The following is a 23,242-nucleotide window of genomic DNA, read 5'->3' as shown; positions in this document are numbered from 1 at the left end:
CAGTCAGGCGTGCAAACCTGTCGTCTTCTTTCTCTCTGTTTTTTTCTCCCAAGCCCCCAACTCTCACAACAGAGATTTGATAAATAGCTCACATCTGCATGTGAGGAACACAGATGGTTTCTAAAATTTATCTTTTAAATTTTTAAAGCATTTTAGTGTGTGTGTGTAACAAGTGTGCCAGTGCCCTCAGAGGCAGAAGAGAGCTTTGGAAGCCCTGGAGTTGGCTAGATTCATAGGCAGTTGTTGGCTATCAGACATGAGTGCTGGGAATTGAACTCAGGGTCTCTGGAAGAGCAGGAGGTGCTCTTAACCTCTAAGCCATCTCTCTGGTCCCCCAGTTTTTCTTATTTTGAGATGGAGTCTTCCAGCTCACTCTGTAGTCTCAGCTGGTCTTGAATTCACAATCCTCCTGCCTCAGCTTCCCAGTGGCTAGGATTACAAGTCTATGCCACCATGGTTGGCTCTAACTTAGTTTTGAAAAGGTTTTATACCATTTTATACTGCTATCTAATTTATTTCCTCTTTAAAAGAGGCCAGGTAGCTGCGAATGGCCTAGCACTGCTGTATATAGACCAACCTAGCCTCAAACTTGCAGTGATCCTCCTGCCTCTGTCCTAAGTGCTAGGATTACAGTTATTGGCCACTATACATGGCTCTTAATTTCTTCTAGTCTTGTTTGTTGTAATTAATTTTGTTCCTTCCATGGACAGAGAATGGTCTCTGCCTGATAGTTTAGTGGCATTTTGAGATTTATGCATCAGCACAGATTAGGTTCTGTCATCCTGAATAACAGTCTGTTGGTGTTTATGTGTGCACACATGCACAAGTTCATGTGCATCACAATGTATGTGTAGAGGTCAGAGGGCAACTTGTGGGTTGGTTCTCTTCCTACCATGAGGGTCCCAGGGACTGGGCTGAGGGTATCAGGCCTGGCAGCAGTGCCTTTCTGTACTGAGCCCTCTTCCCCAGCTCTATTATAGTTCCTAACACTTGTGTAATGTTGGAGGGTTATTCAGGCTTGTTTAACATCTGTTAGTATTTTATGTATGTTGGCAATGCTTACTGCTAAATCTACACCTTGTTTTTCAGACCTGTAAGATCTGGACATGTCCTTCATATTTGACTGGATTTACAGTGGTTTCAGCAGTGTGCTGCAGTTTCTAGGTAACCTCGGCTTTGCTCTTTGTAGCCGTCCCGTTGACCCTGTTTATGTAATGTACTTGTTTGTAGAGAGCTCCTTTGTGTAAGCCTGTGGTTAAGACAGCGAGCTTTGGAATTATGAAATACATCCAGTGACTCACTCCCATGGAATCACGTAATCTTAGGTCAGGTGTGGGAGAGCACACCTGTGTCTCAGCACTTAGGAGTCTGAGATTGGAGGGTTTCAACAGGTTCCAGCCAAGCCTGCTCTTCAGAATGAGCTCAGATTTCTAAAAAATTATATAATCTTGAATAATTTCCTTTTTTATTTTACCCCAAGTTTACTTATCTATAAAATGGCCATTTTTTTTAACGTGCTGGAGCTGGAACTTAGGACCTCATGCATGTTGGGCAGGTGCTCTAGCACTGAGCTGTATCCCCAGCCTTGGCTCTAATGAATCTACTCTTATGATTTATTTATCTAGAGACAGGGTCTTACCAATGTAGCATTGACTGGCCTGGAACTCACAGAGATTTGCCAGCCTCTGCCCCCAGCTCCTAGTGCCGAGATTAAAGGTGTGTGTCACCATGCCTGGCTTCTATCTCTTATAATTGTTTCCAGTAATATTCCTAACAGAAATATGCATTGCTTCTTGACTAGTTTATCTGCATTTTTTAACATTTTATCTCATTGAATCTAGTGTACAATCCAGTGTGTTACTTTTGCTTTTGGTTTCTTTTGGCACAGAGACTCTGACCCGAGGCCTCTTGCACATTAGGCTATTGCTGTATCAACTGAGCTCCATCCCTAGCCCTGTCAAGTATTAGGCTTATTATAAACATCTATATCTGGGGCTGGGGAGATGGCTCAGTCAGTAAAGTACTTGTTCAAGCATGAGGACCTGAGCTCCACCCCGGCACCCACAAAATAAAAAGAGGCTGGGCATGATGGCACACTCCTTTAATTCAAGCATTCAAGAGGCAGAGGCAGGCGAATCTCTGTGAGTTCCAGAAGAGCTACATGTGGACCTTGTCTCGAACAAACAAACAAACAAACAAAAAACACTTATTGCTCTTTCAGAGGGCTCAAGTCAATTCCCAGCACCCACTTGGTAGCTAACAACCATCTGTAACCAGTTCCTCCTTGAGCACCAGGTGTACACACGGTCCACAGACATACATACAGGCAAAACACTTATATAACTCAGTGGGCTAAGGTGCTGGCTGCCAAATCCGATGATTCCCCCAGAGCCCATGGAATACAGAAAGAAAAAAAAATTAAAGTTTATTACCAGGCAGGTGGTGGTGGCACATGCCTTTAATCCCAGCACACAGGAGGCAGAGGCAGGCCAATTTCTGAGTTCAAGGCCAGCCTGGTCTACAAAGTGAGTTCCTAGACAGCCAGGGCTACACAGATAAACCACATCTCAAAAAAAAAAACAAACAAACAAAAGAAGTGCCTGCAAACCAAGAATTTAGTTCAGGACACATTTTATGGGTTGTTTGTTTTTTATTTGGGGGGGTAATGTGCTTGGGATTGGATCCAGGCTCTCACATGTGCTAAATAAACCATCCACGACCGAGCTACAGCTGCTGCCCCACACAGTCTTTGAAGAGTCAGGTTCAAGCATTCTGTGTTGTAGGTGTCCCTTTTGAGAATCTTGGTGTCTGTACCACCAAGTAAGGCCTAGCTCTCATTTTCAGGTTTGATTTTATGCCTGTAGTGCAGTGTCTGAGACCACCAGAGGGGCTCCTGAGACTGGGTTATAGATAGTTACATGAGCTGGCATGTTACTTTTGTTTTAAGACAGGGTCTCTGTTAATTGCTCAGGCTTGGAACTCATGTTCTTCCTGCCTCCATCTCCTAAATACATAAGATTACAGGGGTGAATAGGGCCATGGTGTTGCTTGCCTTTAATCCCAGCACTCTGGAGGCAGAGACGGGTGGATCTCTGATCTCTGTGAGTTCAAGGCCAGCCTGCTCTACAAAGTGAGTTCCAGTACAACCAGGACTGTTACACAGAGAATCCCTGCCCCCCTCCAGAAAAAAAAAAAGAAAGAAAGAAAGAAAGAAAGAAGTAAAGGAAAAAGATTACAAGGATGGCTGTGTAGCCTAGCTAGCCTGGAATTAGCATGATCCCCCTGCCTCCACCTCACTAGTGCAAGTTAGCATTACAGATACATTTTGCCATGGTTGGATAATGTATAGATTTTAAATTGCCATTTTAAAATTGAAAAGGAGGGACTGAGGACGTGGCTCAGCACTTAAAAGTACTGACTGCCTGCTCTTCCAAAGGTCCTGAGTTCAATTCCCAGTAACCACATGGTGGCTCACAACCATCTGTAATGGGGTCTGGTGCCCTCTTCTGCCCTGCAGGCATACACACGGTCAGAATATTGTATACAAAATAAATAAATAAATAAATAAATATATTTAAAAAAAAAATAGGGCTGTGGATGCAGTTCAGTGGTGAACCACTTGCCTACATAATCTAGGCCTAGGCTGCATCCCCAGGACAACAGTCAGACAGATGAGTGCATCAATTTATCTGTGATTTGGGACCTCAAATAATTAAATAACTAAGTTTGGTCCTGGTCAACAGAAGCTTGTTGCTCACACGTATACAGATGGAGAGGTTGAGCACCGTGTCAACTAAAGGTAATGCTGTGCACTGCGCTAGAGAAGCACCATGCAATGCCTGATGTCATGTCTGCATGGAGACAGACAATGAAAAGTGAAAGGAATTTTTCATGGGTGGAAATAAATTAATCATTCAAGAAATAAGTATTGCCCAGTAGTTAGCTGCTTGCCTAACATACATGAAGCCAAGGTTTAATCCCCAGCACCACAAAAACAACAAAAAACAAAACAAAACAAAGAAATGAACGAACTAATGAGTGAATGCATGAATAAATAAATAAGTTTGAAAAAGGCATGCTGGCTCACACCTATAATCCCAGCCCCAGGGAAGCTGAGCCAGGAGGCTAACCGTGTTTCAGGCCAACAGTCCGATCTTAAAGACAGAGAAAGGGAAGAAAGAATCAGGAAGAATGATAGCACTGGCCTATCTATATTGGGCTGTCATTTTAGTGCTACATTTACGTTAAAAGAATATGGAGAGGCCCTGTGTCAGAAGAAAAGAAGGCTTTGGTGCTGGGGATGGAACCCAGACCCTCATACTGCTCAGTACCCATCACTACAGGCAGCTCCGAGCTTTCCTTTTGATGTATCTAGTCGTTTGGCTTCACCAAACGTTAGTAGAAAAGAACAGGAAGCTTTTCATGAACCATAGCAGCAGCTCAAGAAATATCTTCTTGGGGCTGGTGAGATGGCTGGGTGGGTGCACTCATTGCAGCCAAGACTCAGCCAAGACCTGAGTTTGATTCCCAGAACCCATAGGGTGGAAGGAAAGATCCAATTCCTGTCATCTTCTGATCTCTGCATGTGTGCCACGGCATGTTTATATACCTAATTATACTGACGTCTTAGGTCACTAAAGAACTCATTCTAGGCCATCCATTCTCTGATAAATTCTTTCCAAAACAACACCTATTTTTATTGGCACTTTAGCTAAGAAGTATACTGTCTGCAGTCCTAATCTGTGGTCAGCTATCATTGCCTCTCTGATCTCTTTCTTCCCTCTTTGCTGCTTTTTTAAAAAATTTCCCTTTATTTCTGAAAATAACTCTCCCAGGATGGTGGCTCACACCTTTAATTCCAGAACTCAGGGGACAGAGGCAAGTGGATCTTGTGATCCACTCACTTTGTAGACCAGTTGACCAGTCTCAGCAACTCAGCTACTGACTCCTGACTGAGGCAAGAGGATCACAAATTAAAAGTTAGCAATAGAATGAATTCAGAGCCAAGTTGGGCAATTTGATGAGATCCTATCTCACACTAAAAAGTAAAAAGAGGATAGAGGTACAGCGCAGTGGTGGGAACACTTGCCTGGCCTGACTTAGGGCAGCACTGCCACACAAACAGGAACAAGTACAGAAAGGACAGAGGTACAGCGCAGTGGTGGGAACACTTGCCTGGCCTGACTTAGGGCAGCACTGCCACACAAACAAGAACGAGTACAGAAAGCCTGAAGATGAGCTTAGGAAGCCAAGCTTGTTTGTGCTTAATTACTTATGTTGAGGCAGAGTTAGAATTGATTATTGTTTATTTAGTTTGTTTGTTTGTTTGTTTGGTTTTTTCGAGACTGGGTCTCTCTGTGTAGCATTGGCTGTCCTGAAACTTACTCTATAGACCAGACTAACTTCAAATTCACAGTAATCTGCCTGCCTCTGCCTCCCAAGTGCTGGAACTAAAGGTGTGTGTCACCACCACCTGGCTGTCTATTTTTTAAAGCAGTCTGTCTGCATAGCCTGGAACTGTAGGCCAGGCATAATACATCTCCCTCTGCCTCCTGAGTGCTGGGATTAAAGGCAGGCATGTGCTACCACACTTGGCCTGGGTTTTGTTTTTTGAAACAGGGTCTCATGTTGCCCAGGCTGACCTCACACTGCTATATAGCTAAGAATTGCCTTAAAGTTCAGATTCTCCTGCCTTAATCTTTCAGCTCTTGGGATTGCAGATATGGTAAAGTTGGGTTTATTAGGGTTTTAATGTCAGTGTAAGCACAGACTTTAGAGAGGGACACTTAGGAGAAGGACTTCTCAAGTTACTCTTCAGGTGTCTTAACAATAACCGAGGACAACAGTAACAGTAACTTTCATGTCATGTCCAGTATAAAGTCATTTTCATGATCCATGTTTGATGTCACTCTTACTGATCATAACTCTTATTCTGCAGGATTATATAAAAAAACTGGTAAACTGGTATTCCTTGGATTGGATAATGCGGGGAAAACAACGTTGCTACACATGCTGAAAGATGACAGGCTTGGCCAGCATGTCCCGACACTACATCCCAGTAAGTATTTTCCTCTACACGAGTCATGCTGAGTCATAGGCCCTGCCCAAAAGTTTTTTATCTGGGGTTTTTGGTGGATAAAGTATGAGATTTTTCAACCTGTTCCTGAAATAGTTGGGTAAATAGTAATTGACCTTGTTCCCTGAGCACAAATTAAGATCTAGAGGTAACGCTCAGACGTTTTCATCCCTGTACAGCCATGAGCCCAGCCTACGTTACAGAGTAAGAACCTACAAAGCCAGCAGCAGAAACAGAGGGCTAATTTATATCTGTAACTGTCTCAGTGAAAAGATGCTAAACCAGGCAGATACAGTTTAAAAACAAGTTAATTGGAGGATGTGTGATGGCACACACCTCTAACCCCAGCATTTGGAAGAAGGAGCAGGTGGATCTGCAAGATCTTGGACATCGTAGTAAATTCTAGGTCAACTGGGGCTCCACAGTGAGACCTTACCACAGAAAATAGAAATGAAAAGAGAGTCGCCTTCTGGCCTATACATGTGCCTGTAGCATGCACCCACCTGCACTCATATCTACGTAAAATAAAAGTAAATAACGTTTTAAAAGAGCTTGATTTGTTAAGACAAGGAGTGTCCGTGTGCAAAATTAGAGCCAGCCGAGTACTTTTACTTCTCTTTGACTGCTGCTGCTGCTCCCTTCATTTGCCCCAGGAGTGTTTCTTGAGCACCTACTGTGTGCCACACCTGATCTAGACACATGACCCTGCAGAGCACAGAGCAGGTGCTGTCTCAACTCTCTTGCATCTCACATTCATTCCAACTTGTGTTTTTTTCATTAAAAGTAACAGCCCTGTGTCCTCTAATCTGGCAATTCTACTACTAGGTATTTATCTGGAAAAATGAGAATATGTATTTGCCAAAAGACGTGTATGGAAAAGAGAAGGAAAGCAGCAGAAAATATTCTCCAAGAAAAAGGAGTAAATGCTGGGCGTGCACACCTGTGGTTCCAGCATGTGGGAGGCAGAGGCTGGAAGTCAACACTGGAGCCTGGTCTACATGGAGTTCCAGGCCAGCCAGGATAAATAAGACTCCGTCTCAAAAAAGAAAAATAAAATAGACCTCAGTCTTGACACATTCCATGAGAGAAGCTGGTCACATGACGTTCCCTGCTGCGTTACACCATCACATGAAATGTTAGAATTAGCAAGAATAATCCATGGGGATAGGCTTGAGCTGCTTCTAGGGGTGAGGTCTAGGTGGGGGGCCGACAGGGAAGGGAGATGGGGCATTCTGAGGTGTTGACAGTCTCCTTTCTGTACCTTTGTTATTAAATAGGTATTTCTTTTTTTAGAGTAGAGTGTGTTCAGGGGTATGACCATATGAATGGGTAGCCAGCCATGTTCAAGCATTGTCCTTTCTTGTGGTAGTGACTTTAAATACAGACCCAGTTAAATATTTAATTTACTTGAAACACTGTATAATTCCCTCCCTTTAGTTTTTGAGACAGGCTCTTGCTTTGTAGCCCAGGCTAACTTCAAACTCACCATCCCTCAATTTCCCTAGCTTCACAGTGCTGGAGATATGTGTGCTCTGGTGTGTTCTACCTGAGCCAGGTTACAATAAATGCCTAACAGAATAAATGCTCTGGCGCTATGTAGTTACGTGGAAATTTTCATTGTGATTATGGGAAACTTCTCTTTAGGCTATGGAGGAAAATAAGAGTCTGGAAGTCTTCCCACTACACACTAGGTAACTAGACCGAAATGCATGTGAGCGGCTGTTTTCAGACCCTGAGCAATAGCCGATGCAGGACGAGTTCCTAAGAGAATGAAAACCAACTCTTCATGTTCCAACTTTTATGCAGAAGGTAGTTTTCAGTCTCAGGTGTAAGAGGAAACCCAAGCAGTCCAGTCAGCTAAGGAGACAGAGACCAGAACTGGGAGGGTAGAACCTGCCAGGTACAGCCCTGGAGAAAAGAATGGGAGGAAATTACTCCAGAAGTTAGCATGGACAATACCTGTCTGTGTGTTTGTGGAGCAGAACCCAAGAACCCACATCTGGAGAAAGAAACAGTTCCACTAGAATGGAGTTCAAAAGAATACAGTGAAGTTTAGTATATATTACAATTTTATAACATCAAATCAGTCAAACATGCAGAAAGTAGGTTAAATGTGACCCATAACCAAGAGAAAAATCTCTCAGAAGAAATGGACCCAGAAGTGACGAAGGTGAAGGATTACCAGGGAGAGGCAGCTCTGGTGGGCTGGGGATGTGGCTTAATTAGTAGACTATCTTCCTAGCCTGTATAAAGCTGGGCAGAATCTGCATGAATTAAACATGGTGGATCATACCAGTTATCTGCTTTATAGAAGTTCAAAGCCAACTGGGGTTGCATGAGACCTGTCTGAAGAATGAAGTCTGAAAGGCTCTTTGTTTCTTCTATTACATTGACTTAGTCAGGAGTAGGATAGATGTCGTATTGCAAGTGCAGTCAACAGACAGATGGTCAGTGTCAGTCCTCTCCTCCACCCTTTGGGCTCTGGGTATCAAATTTAGGCCAGTAGGCTTGGTGGCAAGCACCTTTACCTGTTAAGCCATCTTGCTGGCCCTTTTTTCTTTCTTTCTTTTAAATTTAAAGTGACTAAGGATTTAAAGGAAAATATGTACTCAATGAGGAGATAAATGGAAGATTATAAACATGTCTTTATAGTCTAGGCTAGCTTTGAACTTGCTCTGTAGCCAAGGATAATCTTAAACTTGTTCTTCCTGTCTCTACCTCCCAAGTGCTGGGATTATAGTCAGAGTCCCTGTGCCTGACAGATTTCTGATTATGTTGTTAAAATATCTTGTTTTTATTTAGCTTCGGAAGAACTCACTATTGCTGGCATGACTTTTACAACTTTTGATCTGGGTGGGCACATCCAAGGTAAGGTTCTATTCCCCTTAGTCTCTGTTTTCTCTTAACTAGTATATGTGGCTGCTATGGTCCAGGGCTTGGAACTGCATGCTCTTCAAGTAAGGCAGAGTCAGGTCAAGGGTCATCAGCAGATGTGCAGGCCTTGGAAGCCAAGAGGGCTTTTATGATACTCTGATTCACTGAAGTCGGAACTGCTTGTGGTGGGGAGGGAGGAAAAAAATCCAGCTCCCATTCCCTTTCATCAGGCTCTTCTCACCTGTTGTCAAAATCGTATTATGAACCCATGATACAGCTCCCCCAGCTCCTATGAACCCATGATACAGCCCCCCCAGCTCCTATGAACCCATGATACAGCCCCCCAGCTCCTATGAACCCATGATACAGCCCCCCCAGCTCCTATGAACCCATGATACAGCCCCCCCAGCTCCTATGAACCCATGATACAGCCCCCCCCAGCTCCTATGAACCCATGATACAGCCCCCCCAGCTCCTATGAACCCATGATACAGCCCCCCCAGCTCCTATGAACCCATGATACAGCCCCCCAGCTCCTATGAACCCATGATATAGCCCCCCAGCTCCTATGAACCCATGATACAGCCCCCCCAGCTCCTATGAACCCATGATACAGCCCCCCTCAGCTCCTATGAACCCATGATACAGCCCCCCCCAGCTCCTATGAACCCATGATACAGCCCCCCACCCCAGCTCCCAGTGACCACCCATTTCTTATAACACACAGACTTGTGATTGTCCTAACATTCTCCATGGTCCTTTCTCTCTTCCCATTTCTCTTTCTCCCACTAGAGCTGACCTCCAGTTCTCCCCCTCTGCTTTTGCTCACAAATCCCCATCTGTGAGATGTGGCTGCCCCCCTGGAGAAGGCACCCTAGCTGGGAGTGCTCCAGCTGTACATACGTGAGACCTAGTGCTTCTGTGTACATCTCTGCAGGATCTGAACCCTAAGCTGGATCTCTGTGACAACATCCTGTCCATTTTTTATGTCCCAATAGCTCTTAGCATGTGAGGTACATGGTACAGCACACCTAATGAACAGACCTAGAAACCTCCTGAAGCCTGCTGCTAAGGAATGGTTAGAGCTAGTGGGCTTCTGGAAGCCTGGTGGTAGGATGGGATGCCATCCCCTAGTGCTGATGTTCTGTGGTAGAGCTTACCACCTCATATGCCCTTCATTTCCAGCACCATAAAGATAATAATAGTAAAATATGTTTTTAAATGATGCAGCATATAGTTGAAAAAGATTTTCAGTGACTGTGGCTAGTAAAAGCACATTTGAGACATATACTGGTTCATCTCTGGAGTATGAAGATTAGAGAATTGGAATCTAGAACTGGGGAGATGACTCAGTGGGCAAGAGTGCTTCCCTCGCAAACTTGAAAACCTGTGTTCAGTTTCCAGAACCCAGGGGAGAGGAGAGAACAGACTCCAAAGATTATTCTGTAAATTCCACAAGCCTGCTCTTACACACACACACACACACACACTTGTACTCACAGATACATCATAAATAATAATAATAAAAAATAAAATAAAACTTAGAATCTAATGGAGTTTGACTAGATGGACTATAAAGCTCAAGTTAGAAAAGAGGGTTTCCCATGGGGTGCTCTAAAAGCTGCTCTCTCAGGGTTTGGTTCCCAGCGCCCACATGGCTGCGGACAGTTGTCCTTAACTCCAATCCAGGGGATCTCGTGCCTTTCCTGTGCACCACATGTGTGCCTGGTGTCTGTCTAGGTCAGATTCCCCTGGAACTGGAGTTATAGATGGTTAGGAATCACTGTGTAGATGCTGGAAATGAACCTCAAGGCCTCTGCAAGAGCAATAAATGCTCTTAACCACTGAGCCATCTTTCCAGCCCTGATGTTTTGATTATATAGTCAGCAGTGCCTTGAATGCTGCTTTGCATAAAGGCAAAATGGCAAAAGTATGTGCAGGGCCATATTAGAAACTTTTGGAAATTCTAGCCTACTTTCAGTCTAGATTTATTTAATGGTTTTCCCTCTCCTTTTATGGAACTAAGGTCAGCAACTTAACCAGCAGTTTTTATAATGAATCATTCAAAAGCAATACAATTCAAAGTTATATTAATTTGATACTTAGTGGAAAATGATGGTAGGAAAATATTGAAAGTCTTTATTTTCTGTAATTAAACCATTATTTTTATATAACAGAAAACTTTCTGTACAGCTAAAACACTGCAATTCCTAACATACAGAAGTCTGAACTCTGACCCGAGGTGTTTGAGGCAGTATTGGCTGGAGCTGTGTGATGTGATACATGCATGCCCAGTGCATGTGCATGTGGTAAGAACAAAGGCAGCAGTGAAGACAATTGTGACCATGCACATGGGCCAGCACTGCCAGAAACACCTCAGAATCAAGACTCCCTGATTTTTTAGTTCATTTCTGGTTGTTGGGCATTCAGAATCCTTTTATTGTTGTCCATTTTTTCTTGACCCACAGCTTAAGAAGCTGAGGTATGGGCTGGAGAGATGACTCAGAAGTTAAGAGCACTGACTGCTCCTCCCAAGGACCTGGGTTCAGTTCCCAGCACCTTCAAGATGCCTAACAACTGTCTGTAACTCCAGTCTCAGGGGATCTGATGACCTCTTCTGGCCTCTGTGGGCAATGCATGCATGTGGTGGTCAGATACACATCCGGGGAAAACACTACACATAAAATTTAATGAAGTTAAAAACTGGTTATAATGTACATATACCAAAAATTCTTCAAGAAGGGAATAGAAAACAGTAAGTGAAATAGTGGACCCCAGTTTTCCCAGTCTGAAAACTGAAACTTGGGGCTGGAGAGAGAGCTCACTGGCTAAGCTCTTGCAGATTTGATTCCTAGCAGCCACATGGTGACTCACAGCCACCCCATCTCCAGAGCCAGGGAATCCACTTCCTTCTGTTCTCCTTGACTACCTGGCACATATGTGGTACACAGACATACATGCAGGCAAACATTCATGCACATAAAATAAAATAAATCTAAGAAAACTGTCACCTCTCAGGTGCAAAGAGCTCAGTGAACTGCAAGCACCGTGTGATGCAAACAGCACTAAACCCCACGAGAATGAAAGTGTTCTGAGCCACGCACTGAGAGGAAAAAAGACATGTACTCCACCCAGAATGGAGATAAGGACGCACATCAGGCCAGAGCTGGCTCAGCAGATAGGGGTGCTTGTGCCGAGTCGATGACCAGAGTTCAGTTCCTTGGGATCCTCACAGTATAAGGAAAGAATAGACTCCCAAAAATTGTTCTGACCATGTGGTAGTGCTATGCACCTTTAATCCTAGCACTCAGGAGGTAGAATCAGGAGGATCTCTGTGAGTTCTAGGCCAGCCTGGTCTACAGAGTGAGTTTCAGGACAGGCTCCAAAGCTACACAGAGAAACCCTGTCCCAAAAAATAAAAAAGTTAAAAAAAAAATTGCTTTCTGATCTTCATGCATTTACTGTGGCATGACTGCTCCCACACACATATTCTCACACATAGAAAATAAATAACAAATGTAAAAAGATAAATAACACATTTATCAGAAACAAGGTAAACATGAAGACAGTGGAGAAATATTTTTCAAATATTGAAAAACCTTTTGTTTAGATTTACTTATTTTGAGTGTTTTGCATGCATGTTTGTGCACCCTTAGGGGTCAAAAGAGGGCATCAGATTCCCTGGAACTAGCATTACAGATGGTTGTGAGCCACCTTGTGGGTGCCGGGAACTGAACCCTGGTCCTCCAGAAGAGCATCCCTCTTAACCACTGAGCAATCTCTCTAGCACCCATGAAAATGTTCTTATAGTTGCATATGAAATGTCCTTACAAGGTTATGTGTTGAACATTCAATCCCTAGATGATTTTGCTATTTTGGTATATTTTCATCATTAATTTTTTTTCTGTTTTGAATACAACAGTTTGTAACTCAGCCAAGCCTGTACCTGGCGCTAACATCGTTCTGTCATTGGCTTCATATTTATCACTAGCGAAAACCTGAGAAAGTAGAATGTCAAAAAGTTAATACTGCACACACACATTCTATATATGGTTTTTACTTTTTAAATTTGGTTGATGATAGTCATAGTGGTTCTCTAGTGAGAGTTACTATGTCTGTCAGCATATACCATGTGTGTGCAGGGGCCTATGGAAGCAGAAGAGGGTGCTGGATTCCCTGTAACTAGAGTTGCTGGTGGTTGTGAGCCACCTGATATGGGTTTCAGGAACCAAACTGAGGTTCTCTGGGAGAATAGGAAGCACTCTTAAGCACTCAGCCATTTCACCTGTTCCTAATTCAGTTTTTTTATGGGAGGAGAGTTAAGGAATTGAATTGTCCACAATCAAGGAAAGTCTGGAATTTGTTTTGGTATTCTGGGAAAAAGCTTATACCAAAATCTTTGACAATACAGGCAGTTGGCTGTCCAGCAGCAGCCAGAGGGCTGCCTCAGTACTTTTGAAACCTTATTGGATTCCCATGAACCACCTGATAGGCTTGACCAACACATAAATCCTAACTCCTGATTGTTTTTGTTAGCCCGAAGAGTATGGAAAAACTACCTTCCTGCTATCAATGGCATTGTATTTCTTGTGGATTGTGCAGACCATGAAAGGCTGTTAGAATCAAAAGAAGAACTCGATGTAAGTTGAATAATTAAAACTAAACACAGTGAACTCCCTTTGGGCAGCCTGAAGGAATAGGTGGAGATTGAGCTGTTGGAGCAGCTTTCCTGCAGCGTCTGAGCAAACTCCCAGCAGTCCGTTGGGCTCAGTGATGGTTTTCACTGGCAATGCCTCTAGGATGGAGAGGAGTAAAGTGCAGTAGCCCTAACCAGTGAGGAAGTGCTGCCACACGCCCTTCTGCAGACTGAGGCACTCATCCTCTCCAGAGTGTGCCCTGCATGTGTGTGCATGCTGCTCACTCCTGATGCCAGCTGACTCAGTGTCACCTCAGGGTCCCATGCCTTTGGCAATTATCCAGCCATCTTTGTGACCACTTCCAGAAGGAAGCAGGTGCATGTTCACACCCTCTGCACCCTCTCTAGGTCAGATACTTTGTAAAGAGGCTCAGCAGTTTCCAGCAAGGCAGACCTAAATCTGAGACCTCAGAGTAAGGAGGTCCATGATCTGACTGAAGGTTAACCCCGATCATTTCTTTATTTAGAAAAGTTCTGCCACAGGGTCAGGTAGTGGCTGACTCTTCCTTGTGTTTGGTCCTCTACAAGCACTAAATTGCTTCACTCAGCACTCAAATCAACCCTAAGTAGTCACTGCTGATCCTTCTCAAGCTTCCGTGGGGCTAATTGCCCAAGATCAGAACCTAGTCGCAGAACCAGAAATGAAACCAGGTTGCCCCACCTCCAGGGTGTCCACATTCCCTTAGTGACTTGCAAAATGAGCCTCTCAGAGAGCTGTAGGGAGGTGGTAGGATCCAGCCTCCAGTTTCTTAATGCTCACGTGAGGAAAGTGATTAAACAGATCAGGGTGTCATGATACAGTGAAGAAGGAGCCCTTGGCTATTTGGTATCTTCTCAAAATAAGCTTTTCAGATAGCTTTACATCTTGTTATTTGCTTTCTTCCAGTCACTAATGACAGATGAAACCATTGCCAATGTGCCTATACTAATTCTTGGAAATAAGATTGACAGACCTGAAGCCATCAGCGAAGATAGGTTACGGGAGATGTTCGGCTTATTTGGGCAGACAACAGGAAAGGTAAAATCCTCTTATTTTTATTTTATTTTCTTATATGTTTGTTTGTTTGTTTTTGAGATAGGGTCTTTCCGTGTAGCCCTAGCTGTCCTTGAACTCACTATGTAGACTGAACCAACCTCAAATTCACAGAGATCTTGCCTTTGCCACCACACCTAGCTAAGAAAGTAAAAAAAAAAAACTTTAAAAAGTGATTTGTTTAGTTTTTTTTTTTTTTTTTTTCGGTTTTAAACTGAGCTTGTGATGTAGTCCTAGCTAGCGTGAGAGTTTAATGCTAACAGAGCTTGGTTCTCCTGCCCTTACCTCCCAGGGACTGAGATCAGAGGCGTGCCCCGGTGTGCCCACTTGTGACCAGTATGAATATTTAGTTCTGCAGTAGGAACATCTTCAGTGACTGTGTACAGCTGCACAAGCTCATTCTTTCCCTTCAAGAAAGCCTAATTCGCATCAGGCAGTGGTGGCGCACGCCTTTAATCCCAGTACTCGGGAGGCAGAGGCAGGCGGATCTACAGAGAGACCAGGACTAGGACAGCCAGGATGTTATACAGAGAAATCCTGTCTCAAAGAGAAGAGGAGGAGGAGGAGGAGGAGGAGGAGAAAATTATACATTTGAGAGTCCTTTTAATATCCCCATTCCTGTCTGCTAGTGCAAGAGAGCTTTTCTCATGATAACCATTTCAAGGTCATCATTCATATGTGCTGTGCTTATGGAAAACTAAGTCAAGATTTCAAAGTTTTAATTATCACAAACTTTTGGCATTAGCTCCAAGGGCTAAAAATATAGCTCAGGTCTGGGTTCTGTCACCAGCACCACCCAAAACCAAAACAAATAGCCACTGCCAGGCCATGGGGCATGCTTCATATATATACCTATATAAATATACAATATACACACATACACACATAAATATGCAATATATATGCATAAACACATTTACCATAGGGACATACTTTATATTAATTTGAAATTTTGAAATGTATGCCCTGACAATGCTGAGGCATGCATGGGCAGCCTATATATGGCTGTTCTGTTGAACTTGTTCATATTGGATTTCATGGTCTAAGTTGATGAGGACGACTGATCAGGTCTCTTCCTCAAGAGGACACCATATCTCATGACAGATGGCTGTGAGCCACTATATATACACATAAATCTATATGTACACACACCATACATATACACACATATATACATACATGTGTTACATACATACATATATACATGAACTCCTAGATCCCATTTTAAGTTTCTATTTTGAGTTTTGAAGCCCTAACTGGCCAGGAACTCACTTTTCTAGACCAGGCTGCTGCCTCTGCTTCCTGTATGCTGAGATTAACAGTTGTAACTACTACTTGAGTTGATTTATTTGTTGTTGTTTATTCTTTTCTTTAAGTACTTTTAGTGTGTGTGTGTGTTAGCAGGAATTAACCTAGAACCCTACATATAATCTACTATTAAGCCAGATTTTTAGCCTATATTTTATGTTCTGAACCTACACTTTTTTTTAAAAGATTTATTTATTTGTTATGTATATACGATATTCTGTCTGCATATATCCCTACAGGTCAGAAGAGGGCATCAGATCTCATTACAGATGGTTGTAATGAGAATTGAACTCAGGTCCTCTGGAAAAACAGCCGGTGCTCTTAACCTCTGAGCCATCTCTCCAGCCCTGAACTTACACTTTATAATAAACTTTTGTTTGTTTGTTTTGGCTGTTCAAGACAAAGTTTCTCTATGTAATAGTCCTAGCTGTCCTGGAACTCAATTTGTAGACTAGCCTGTCCTCAAACTCAGATCCACCTGCCTCTGCCTCCTGAATGCTGGGATTAAAGGCATATACCACCACTGCCTTTAAAATAGATAAATAATAGAAAAAAATATAACTTTAAAATATACTATTGCCTGGTGTTACAGGCAGTTGTGAGCCACCTGTGGGTGCTGGGAATTGAGCCCAGCTCCTCTGCAAGAACACATGCTCTTAATCATTGTGCATCTCTCCAATACCCCTTCTTCTTTTTTAAAATTAACTTTATGTTCATGGCTGTTCTGCCTACATGCCTGTCTGTATACTACATATGTGCCTGGTGCATAAGGAGGCCACAGGAGGGCATTCCCTGGAACTGGAGTTACAGCCTTTTGTGAGCTGCAATGTGGGTGCTGAGAATTGAACCCAAGTCCTCTAGAAGAGCAGTAGCAATTGCTCTTTAGCACTGGGCTGTCTCTCTAGCCCCAGACAGGACACACTATGCTTTTGTTAGTATAAACAACCACATTAACCAATCACACCAGAGCTCTTTTTTTTTCCTTTTTTGTTTTTTTTTTTTTAAGATAGGGTTTCTCTGTGTAACCCTGGCTGTTTGTAGAGAAGGCTATCCTCAAACTCAGAGAGATCCTCCTGCCTCTGCCTTCTGAGTGCTGGAATTAAAGGTGTGCACCACCACTGCCTAACTAGAGCTCCTATTTTTTTTAATGTATTTATTTTTATTTTATGTGCATTGGTGTTTTGCCTGCATGTATGTCTGTATGAGGGTGTCAGGTCCCCTGGAACTGGTGTTGTAGACAGTTGTGAGCTGCTATGTGGGTGCTGGGAATTGAATCCAGGTCCTGTGGAAGAACAGTCAGTGCTCTTAACCGCTCAGCCATCTCTCCAGCCCCTGAAGCTCCTATTTTTATTTATAGTGGATTTGTTGAGGCATGGGAGGGGGAATGTAAATACTGAAAAGTTCTAGAAACCAGGACATGGTCTGAAATCTCAATACTTGGGAAACTGAGGCAAGAAGATCATAAGTTTAAGGCTACCCTGGGTGCTACATAGTAAGACTGTCTCAAGAAAACCAAAAAGAAAAAAGAAAGAAAAGAAATATTCCCTGCTAAACCATGGAATGAACTTCCTAGTTTATAAACAGAACCTCCTTAGTTCACACAGGCTCTTTCAGGACAAAGAAATACTGCAGCAGAGGAAGGAAGGGACTCGGCGCTACTGCTGTGGGCATCCTTTGTAATACATCTGCTCCACTCCAGTCTTAGGCGGTGATCTCGCTGTAGCCAGTGCTGGCCTTGAACTCTGATCCTCTTGAATGCCACCACCTTGCAGAATGTTGTCCTAAATATCAGGAAAGAGAATTTGGGTTTTTTTCTTTTTTTCTTTTTGAGACAGGATCTTACTTTCCAGCCTAGGCTGTCCTAGAGCTTGAGATCCTCTAGCCCAGGGCTCCCGGGTACTAGAAACACAGGCGTGCGTCAGCACCCGGGTGATTGTTTTATTCCTTTGCATGTCCCAAGCTCACATCTTTCCCACTCATTGGCCACATCATCACAGTAGAGTAAGAAAAGCTTCACGTGTCAGGGGACTTGGATTCTAAGCAACCATGTCTTGTTCTGAAGGAGAGCTGAGAGTAGAACTTTGATTCTGTGGAACCCCGGTCTGACAGCTCTCCTCTCTTCCAGGGCAGTGTGTCGCTGAAGGAGCTGAACGCCAGGCCTCTGGAAGTGTTCATGTGCAGTGTGCTGAAAAGGCAAGGCTATGGAGAAGGCTTTCGCTGGATGGCCCAGTACATCGATTAGCAGCCGGGGTCCTGCCACTCACATCCAGGCCTCCAAGACCCATCCCCCGACATGCATAACTTGAATTTCAATAGACTTTGGTTGGTTTCAGAATAGGTGTTTTTTAGATTATTAATATATCTACCTGAGTGGGAAATGAAAACTGATTCAAGTTTGAATATCACAATGTTAGCTTTCTAATTCCATACAGATAGTTTTTACAGTTTACAGCCCCACATCAACCCCGTCACCGTTTATAAAGATTAGCTTCCCAGCGGTACATTTGAAGCACTTTTTAACAATGTGAAACTACAATATAAACCATATTTAAAAGCTCATCATGTGAAACTTTTATGTACTTTTTGGAAATAGTTTTTCCATTTTAGATTGTCCACCTACCTTGTGTACAGTTAAAATCTGCTTATCAGCGATTGCATGATGCCTTACCGTTTTCAAGACTACTTTTTCTTATGCAAACGTCATGCAATAAAACAAACTCCAGCGTTTGGCTCTTTGTTGGGCAACTGTTTCATTTGGATGCCTTGTGTGGCTAGTGTGCTCTGAAAATGTGAGTTTGGTGTTATACACAGGAGAGGATGGTTGATGGGCAAGGAGGTTCCTTCAGAATATCAGAATGTGACCTCGTAGCACTTGGAGTCCAGTGTGCCTGACTCCAAGGTCCTGAGTCCTCCATTTTCCTTACCAGTCGTTCGACCTGCTGATACTACCACGACTTCAGTCTTTGGCCTGTCCTGTCCTGCACGCTCTGCAATCCCACGCTGGTTTCTGATGCTGAGTTAAGCAACTCTGAATTTAGTGATTCTTTGTCAAAACTAGTGACAAGTGACCTGGCTGTCCGCATTGAGAGTCACTCCCAGGGCTTTCAAAAGGGAGCAGCCTAGCTTAGACCTGCATGCCTGGGGGAAGCAGCAGCGTCAGGTGGGATTCTGCTCCTGTCCTGGGGCTCTTCTGCATTGGGCCATGCTGATTTCCTGAGAGGAGGAAAATGAAAGCTTGTTCGGGTCCATCTTTGTCTCGTTGGTGCTCAACTTGCTGAGCTTGAATAGCACAAGGCCTGGGTTCTGACGGGCTCTGCTGTGAGCTCTGCTGCTGCGGGCTCTGCTGCTGCGGGCTCTGCTGCTGCGGGCTCTGCTGCTGCGGGCTCTGCTGTGAGCTCTGCTGCTGCGGGCTCTGCTGCTGCGGGCTCTGCTGCTGCGGGCTCTGCTGCTGCGGGCTCTGCTGCTGCGGGCTCTGCTGTGAGCTCTGCTGCTGCGGGCTCTGCTGCTGCGGGCTCTGCTGCTGCGGGCTCTGCTGCTGCGGGCTCTGCTGCTGCGGGCTCTGCTGCTGCGGGCTCTGCTGCTGCGGGCTCTGCTGCTGCGGGTTCTGCTGCTACGGGCTCTGCTGCTGCTGTGAGCTCTGCTGCTGCGGGCTCTGCTGCTGCGGGCTCTGCTGCTGCGGGCTCTGCTACTGGGGGCTCTGCTACTGGGGGCTCTGCTGCTGCGGGCTCTGCTGCTGCGGGCTCTGCTACTGGGGGCTCTGCTGCTGCGGGCTCTGCTGCTGCGGGCTCTGCTGCTGCGGGCTCTGCTACTGGGGGCTCTGCTGCTGCGGGCTCTGCTGCTGCGGGCTCTGCTGCTGCGGGCTCTGCTGCTGCGGGCTCTGCTACTGGGGGCTCTGCTGCTGCGGGCTCTGCTGCTGCGGGCTCTGCTGCTGCGGGCTCTGCTGCTGCGGGCTCTCCCATGTTCCGCGGTGCTCACGGATCAGCTATGGTTAGTTGTCTATAGCGTTTTCATTCCCTAAAGAGCTCTCTGTGTCAGAAACTTCTCCAGCTTGATAGACCTGCTGCACCAACTTCCCAGACCTCTGTGAGTTTTAATTATTCTGGATCCAGCCAAGGAACGCCTATCTGTTTTTCCAAAAATGAATCTGTGACCGTGTGTTTGACTGTTTATCCACGCTGTGCCTTATGTGGTGACTGAGGGTACAACTCCCTCTTTTTTATTTTTTTAAGCTGCATCTTGAGACATCCATGGCCTCATTTAACAATACCTTGTCCTTGAGGATTATAAAGAATGCCTGTTTTATGCTCAATTTTCTACTGGGAACAAAATTGCTGAAATGTTTTACTAATATATCTGGATCCGTTATCCATTTTTATAATTTTCAGAATTCCCAAATATGAAAAACATTTTAAGCAATGAGCTGTCACATGCTTGGTGGCTTCCCCAATTTATGCAGTGGCCATCAAGAACCCTGAGTAGGTATCAACTGTCATATGCACATATTTTAATTTGTCAGATTCCACAACGTGAGTAACATTCATTTGCCATAAATGATTAGGAAGAAGGCCTTGAGGATTTACTCCTAAGGGAGGCATAGGCAAATACTGTGGGTATATACCACATCGCTTAACAATCTGATAAGCAACTTCCCTGGTAAGGCCAAATTGTTTTCTTAAACTTCTGCTATTCTGATAAAGAGCATGTGGCTGTTGATTCTACCTGGGACAAGGCGACCATCTGGGTTAATTTAGAAGCTGCTGCATTGCCATCAGCTAGAGGACCAAGAAGACTGGAAAGAGCTCCAGTATGCAGAGCATGGCAACTTTCTTTGATGAGGGGCATCTTGAAATTGTTGAAATAGCATCCTAACCAATGCAGGGAACAATCTCTATAACCTGAAGGGCTCTAAAAATATGACTATCAATCAGTATGCAAATTAAAGGAGCTATTTGCAAAAAGCTGAAAATCCATAGCTACAGCTTGTAATTCTACATTCTGAGCTGAATCTGGAGCTGTTTGTACTACATAACCTTTATCATTAATAACATAGGCAGCTCTTCCACTGGAGGAACCATCAGTAAAAACTAGCATAGCACCTTTTATGGGATCTTTCATTATAACTTTAGGAAATATAAAGGAATATGTTTGGGCAAATTTGTAATAGTCGATCAGGTAGAAAATGATTATCGGGGCTGGAGAGATGGTTCAGAGGTTAAGAGCACTGACTGCCCTTCCAAAGGTCCTGAGTTCAATTCATAACAACCACATGGTGGCTACAACCATCTGTAATGAGATCTGATGCCCTCTTCTGGCCTGCAGGTGTACATGTAGGCAGAACACTGTACACAAATAATAATAATAATAAATGATTATCAATTAAGCCCCTCCCAAAATGAGCAAAAACAATTGCCCAAGAATCATTAATTTGAAATAACCAATCAACTTGTTTAGTATAAGGAACATTGATCACATTTGGTTCTCTATCAAAATATTGCCTAGATTCTATCCCATTTTTCTGTACTAAACAAGCTACTGCTTCATAATAAGGGTTCAACACTCTGGTCAGGAAAACATGTAGATGAAGCCACATTAATGGTCCATTTTGCCACAGCACAGCTGTTGGCACATGTTGTATAGGAAGCACATAGGTTTTCCGTGGTTTTGCATAGTCAACATGCTGGTTTGAATGGCATGCTCCACCTGAGCCAACAATTGTCTAGCAGCATCTGTGAGATGCTTAGGGAACCTAGGATCACTGCTCCCCTTAAGACCCTCGCCGAGGGCTCAAGATCCCCCATAGACAACTTCAGATAGGGCCATAGTTATTGAATATCCCCCAGTAATTTCTGAGAATCATTCCAATTTTGCAAGCTATCTTTCCTAATTTCTAATTTCTGAGGTCTAATTTCTTTAGAATACAAAATATGTCTCAAATACTGAAAAGGTATTGTCTTTGCACTTTCTCTGGGGTAATTACTAATCCTGCTGAAGCTGTCTATATGTTGAAGGCAAAACTTCTTCATTTTTATGAGCAAGCAAGATACCATCCCTATAATGAATAATATAAACTTGTGGAAATTGATCTCTAATATTTTGTGTAGCTTGAGCCACAAATATCTGGCACAATGTAGCACCATTGACAAAACCTTCCAATGATAGCAACTCATGGACTCTTGGAAATTAAGTGATGGAACACTAAATACAAACCTTTGACAATCTTGGGAAACCAAAAGAATGGTATAAAAACAATCCTTTAGGGCTAGAGACAAGGCTCAGCAGTTAAGAGCACTGACTGTTCTTCCAGAGATCCCTAGTTCAATTCCCAACACCCACATGGTGGCTCACAATCACCTGTAATGAGATCTGGTGCCATTTTCTGGCCTGCAAGGACACATGCAGGCAGAACACTGTATATATAATAAATTTAGAAAAACAACAACAAGCCAGGGACTGGAGAGATGGTTTAGGGCTTAAGATGACTGGCTGTTCTTCCAGAGGACCTGGGTTCAATTCCCAGCACCCACATGACAGCTCATAACTATCTTTATGTAACTCCAGTTCTAGGGGATCTGACACTTTCACATCAATGAACAAAAAATAAAGCTAGATGCTGGTGGTGCACACCTTTAATCCCAGCACTTGGGAGGCAGAGGCAGGCAGACCCCATTGAGCTCGAGGCCAACCTGGTCTACAGTGTGAGTTCTAGGACTGGCTCCATAGCTACTGAGAAACCCTATCTCAAAACCAAACAACAACAACAATAACAAAAAAACCCAATCCTTTAAATCTAAAATAATTTTATATGTATCCTTTGGTATGGCTGTAGAAGAAGGCAATCAGGCTACAAAGCTCTATTAGCTGCCTGGTTGCATTAACTCCTCTTAAATCTTGTATCAATCTCCATTTCCCAGATTTCTTTTTAATCAGGAAAATAGGAGAATTCCAGGGAGAATTAGAAAGTACAATATGGACATTATCCAGCCGTTGCTGCACTAACTGCTGGGCGGCTTGTATCTTCTCTTCTGTTAGAGACCACTGGTCCACCCATACAGCTGCCTCACTTTTCCAAATTATAGGGTCTGCATGGAGTGCATGTTTCTCAGTGACCTCTCCCAAAAATATCCTAATCCTGTCTTGGGAGGTCTCTTGCTAGGCAGGATAGGATCCATTCTTCCTTCATTCTCCTTGCCTAGCCCTTTATTAGGTAACAATCCTTGTTGGAACACTTGATTAGCAATAACTGCATTGGGGCTAA

The 23,242-nt window shown here is 43.8% G+C and overlaps 2 protein-coding genes across 2 annotated transcripts in view; one reads left to right on the top strand and one right to left on the bottom strand.

The window, feature by feature from the left end:
• Sar1b (secretion associated Ras related GTPase 1B) overlaps positions 1–18,714 on the top strand; it is a 31,988-nt gene extending 13,274 nt beyond the window's left edge. The window contains exons 2-7 of the mRNA XM_048437617.3: positions 1,090–1,164; positions 5,939–6,058; positions 8,879–8,944; positions 13,487–13,590; positions 14,533–14,664; positions 18,113–18,714. Of these exons, the coding sequence (XP_048293574.1) occupies positions 1,107–1,164; positions 5,939–6,058; positions 8,879–8,944; positions 13,487–13,590; positions 14,533–14,664; positions 18,113–18,229 (597 nt within the window). The 5' untranslated portion in view covers positions 1,090–1,106 and the 3' untranslated portion in view covers positions 18,230–18,714. The remainder of the gene's footprint in view (positions 1–1,089; positions 1,165–5,938; positions 6,059–8,878; positions 8,945–13,486; positions 13,591–14,532; positions 14,665–18,112) is intronic.
• Positions 18,715–19,061: 347 nt separating this feature from the next.
• Positions 19,062–19,986, bottom strand: LOC148120971 (uncharacterized). The gene has a single exon (XM_087910669.1). The coding sequence runs from the start codon at positions 19,944–19,946 to the stop codon at positions 19,254–19,256; it is 693 nt and encodes a 230-aa protein (XP_087766795.1). The 5' UTR covers positions 19,947–19,986; the 3' UTR covers positions 19,062–19,253.
• Between the last annotated feature and the right edge of the window lie 3,256 nt (positions 19,987–23,242).

The sequence above is a fragment of the Myodes glareolus genome, chromosome 9, assembly GCF_982192425.1.
Source record: "Myodes glareolus chromosome 9, mMyoGla1.1, whole genome shotgun sequence".
Classification (NCBI taxonomy): Eukaryota; Metazoa; Chordata; class Mammalia; order Rodentia; family Cricetidae; genus Myodes; species Myodes glareolus.
This window is presented reverse-complemented; position numbering and strand designations above follow the sequence as displayed.

Bases quoted from the DNA above. Each gene is read 5' to 3' on its own strand.
- LOC148120971 (XM_087910669.1), bottom strand. From the start codon at position 19,946: ATGGGAGAGCCCGCAGCAGCAGAGCCCGCAGCAGCAGAGCCCGCAGCA.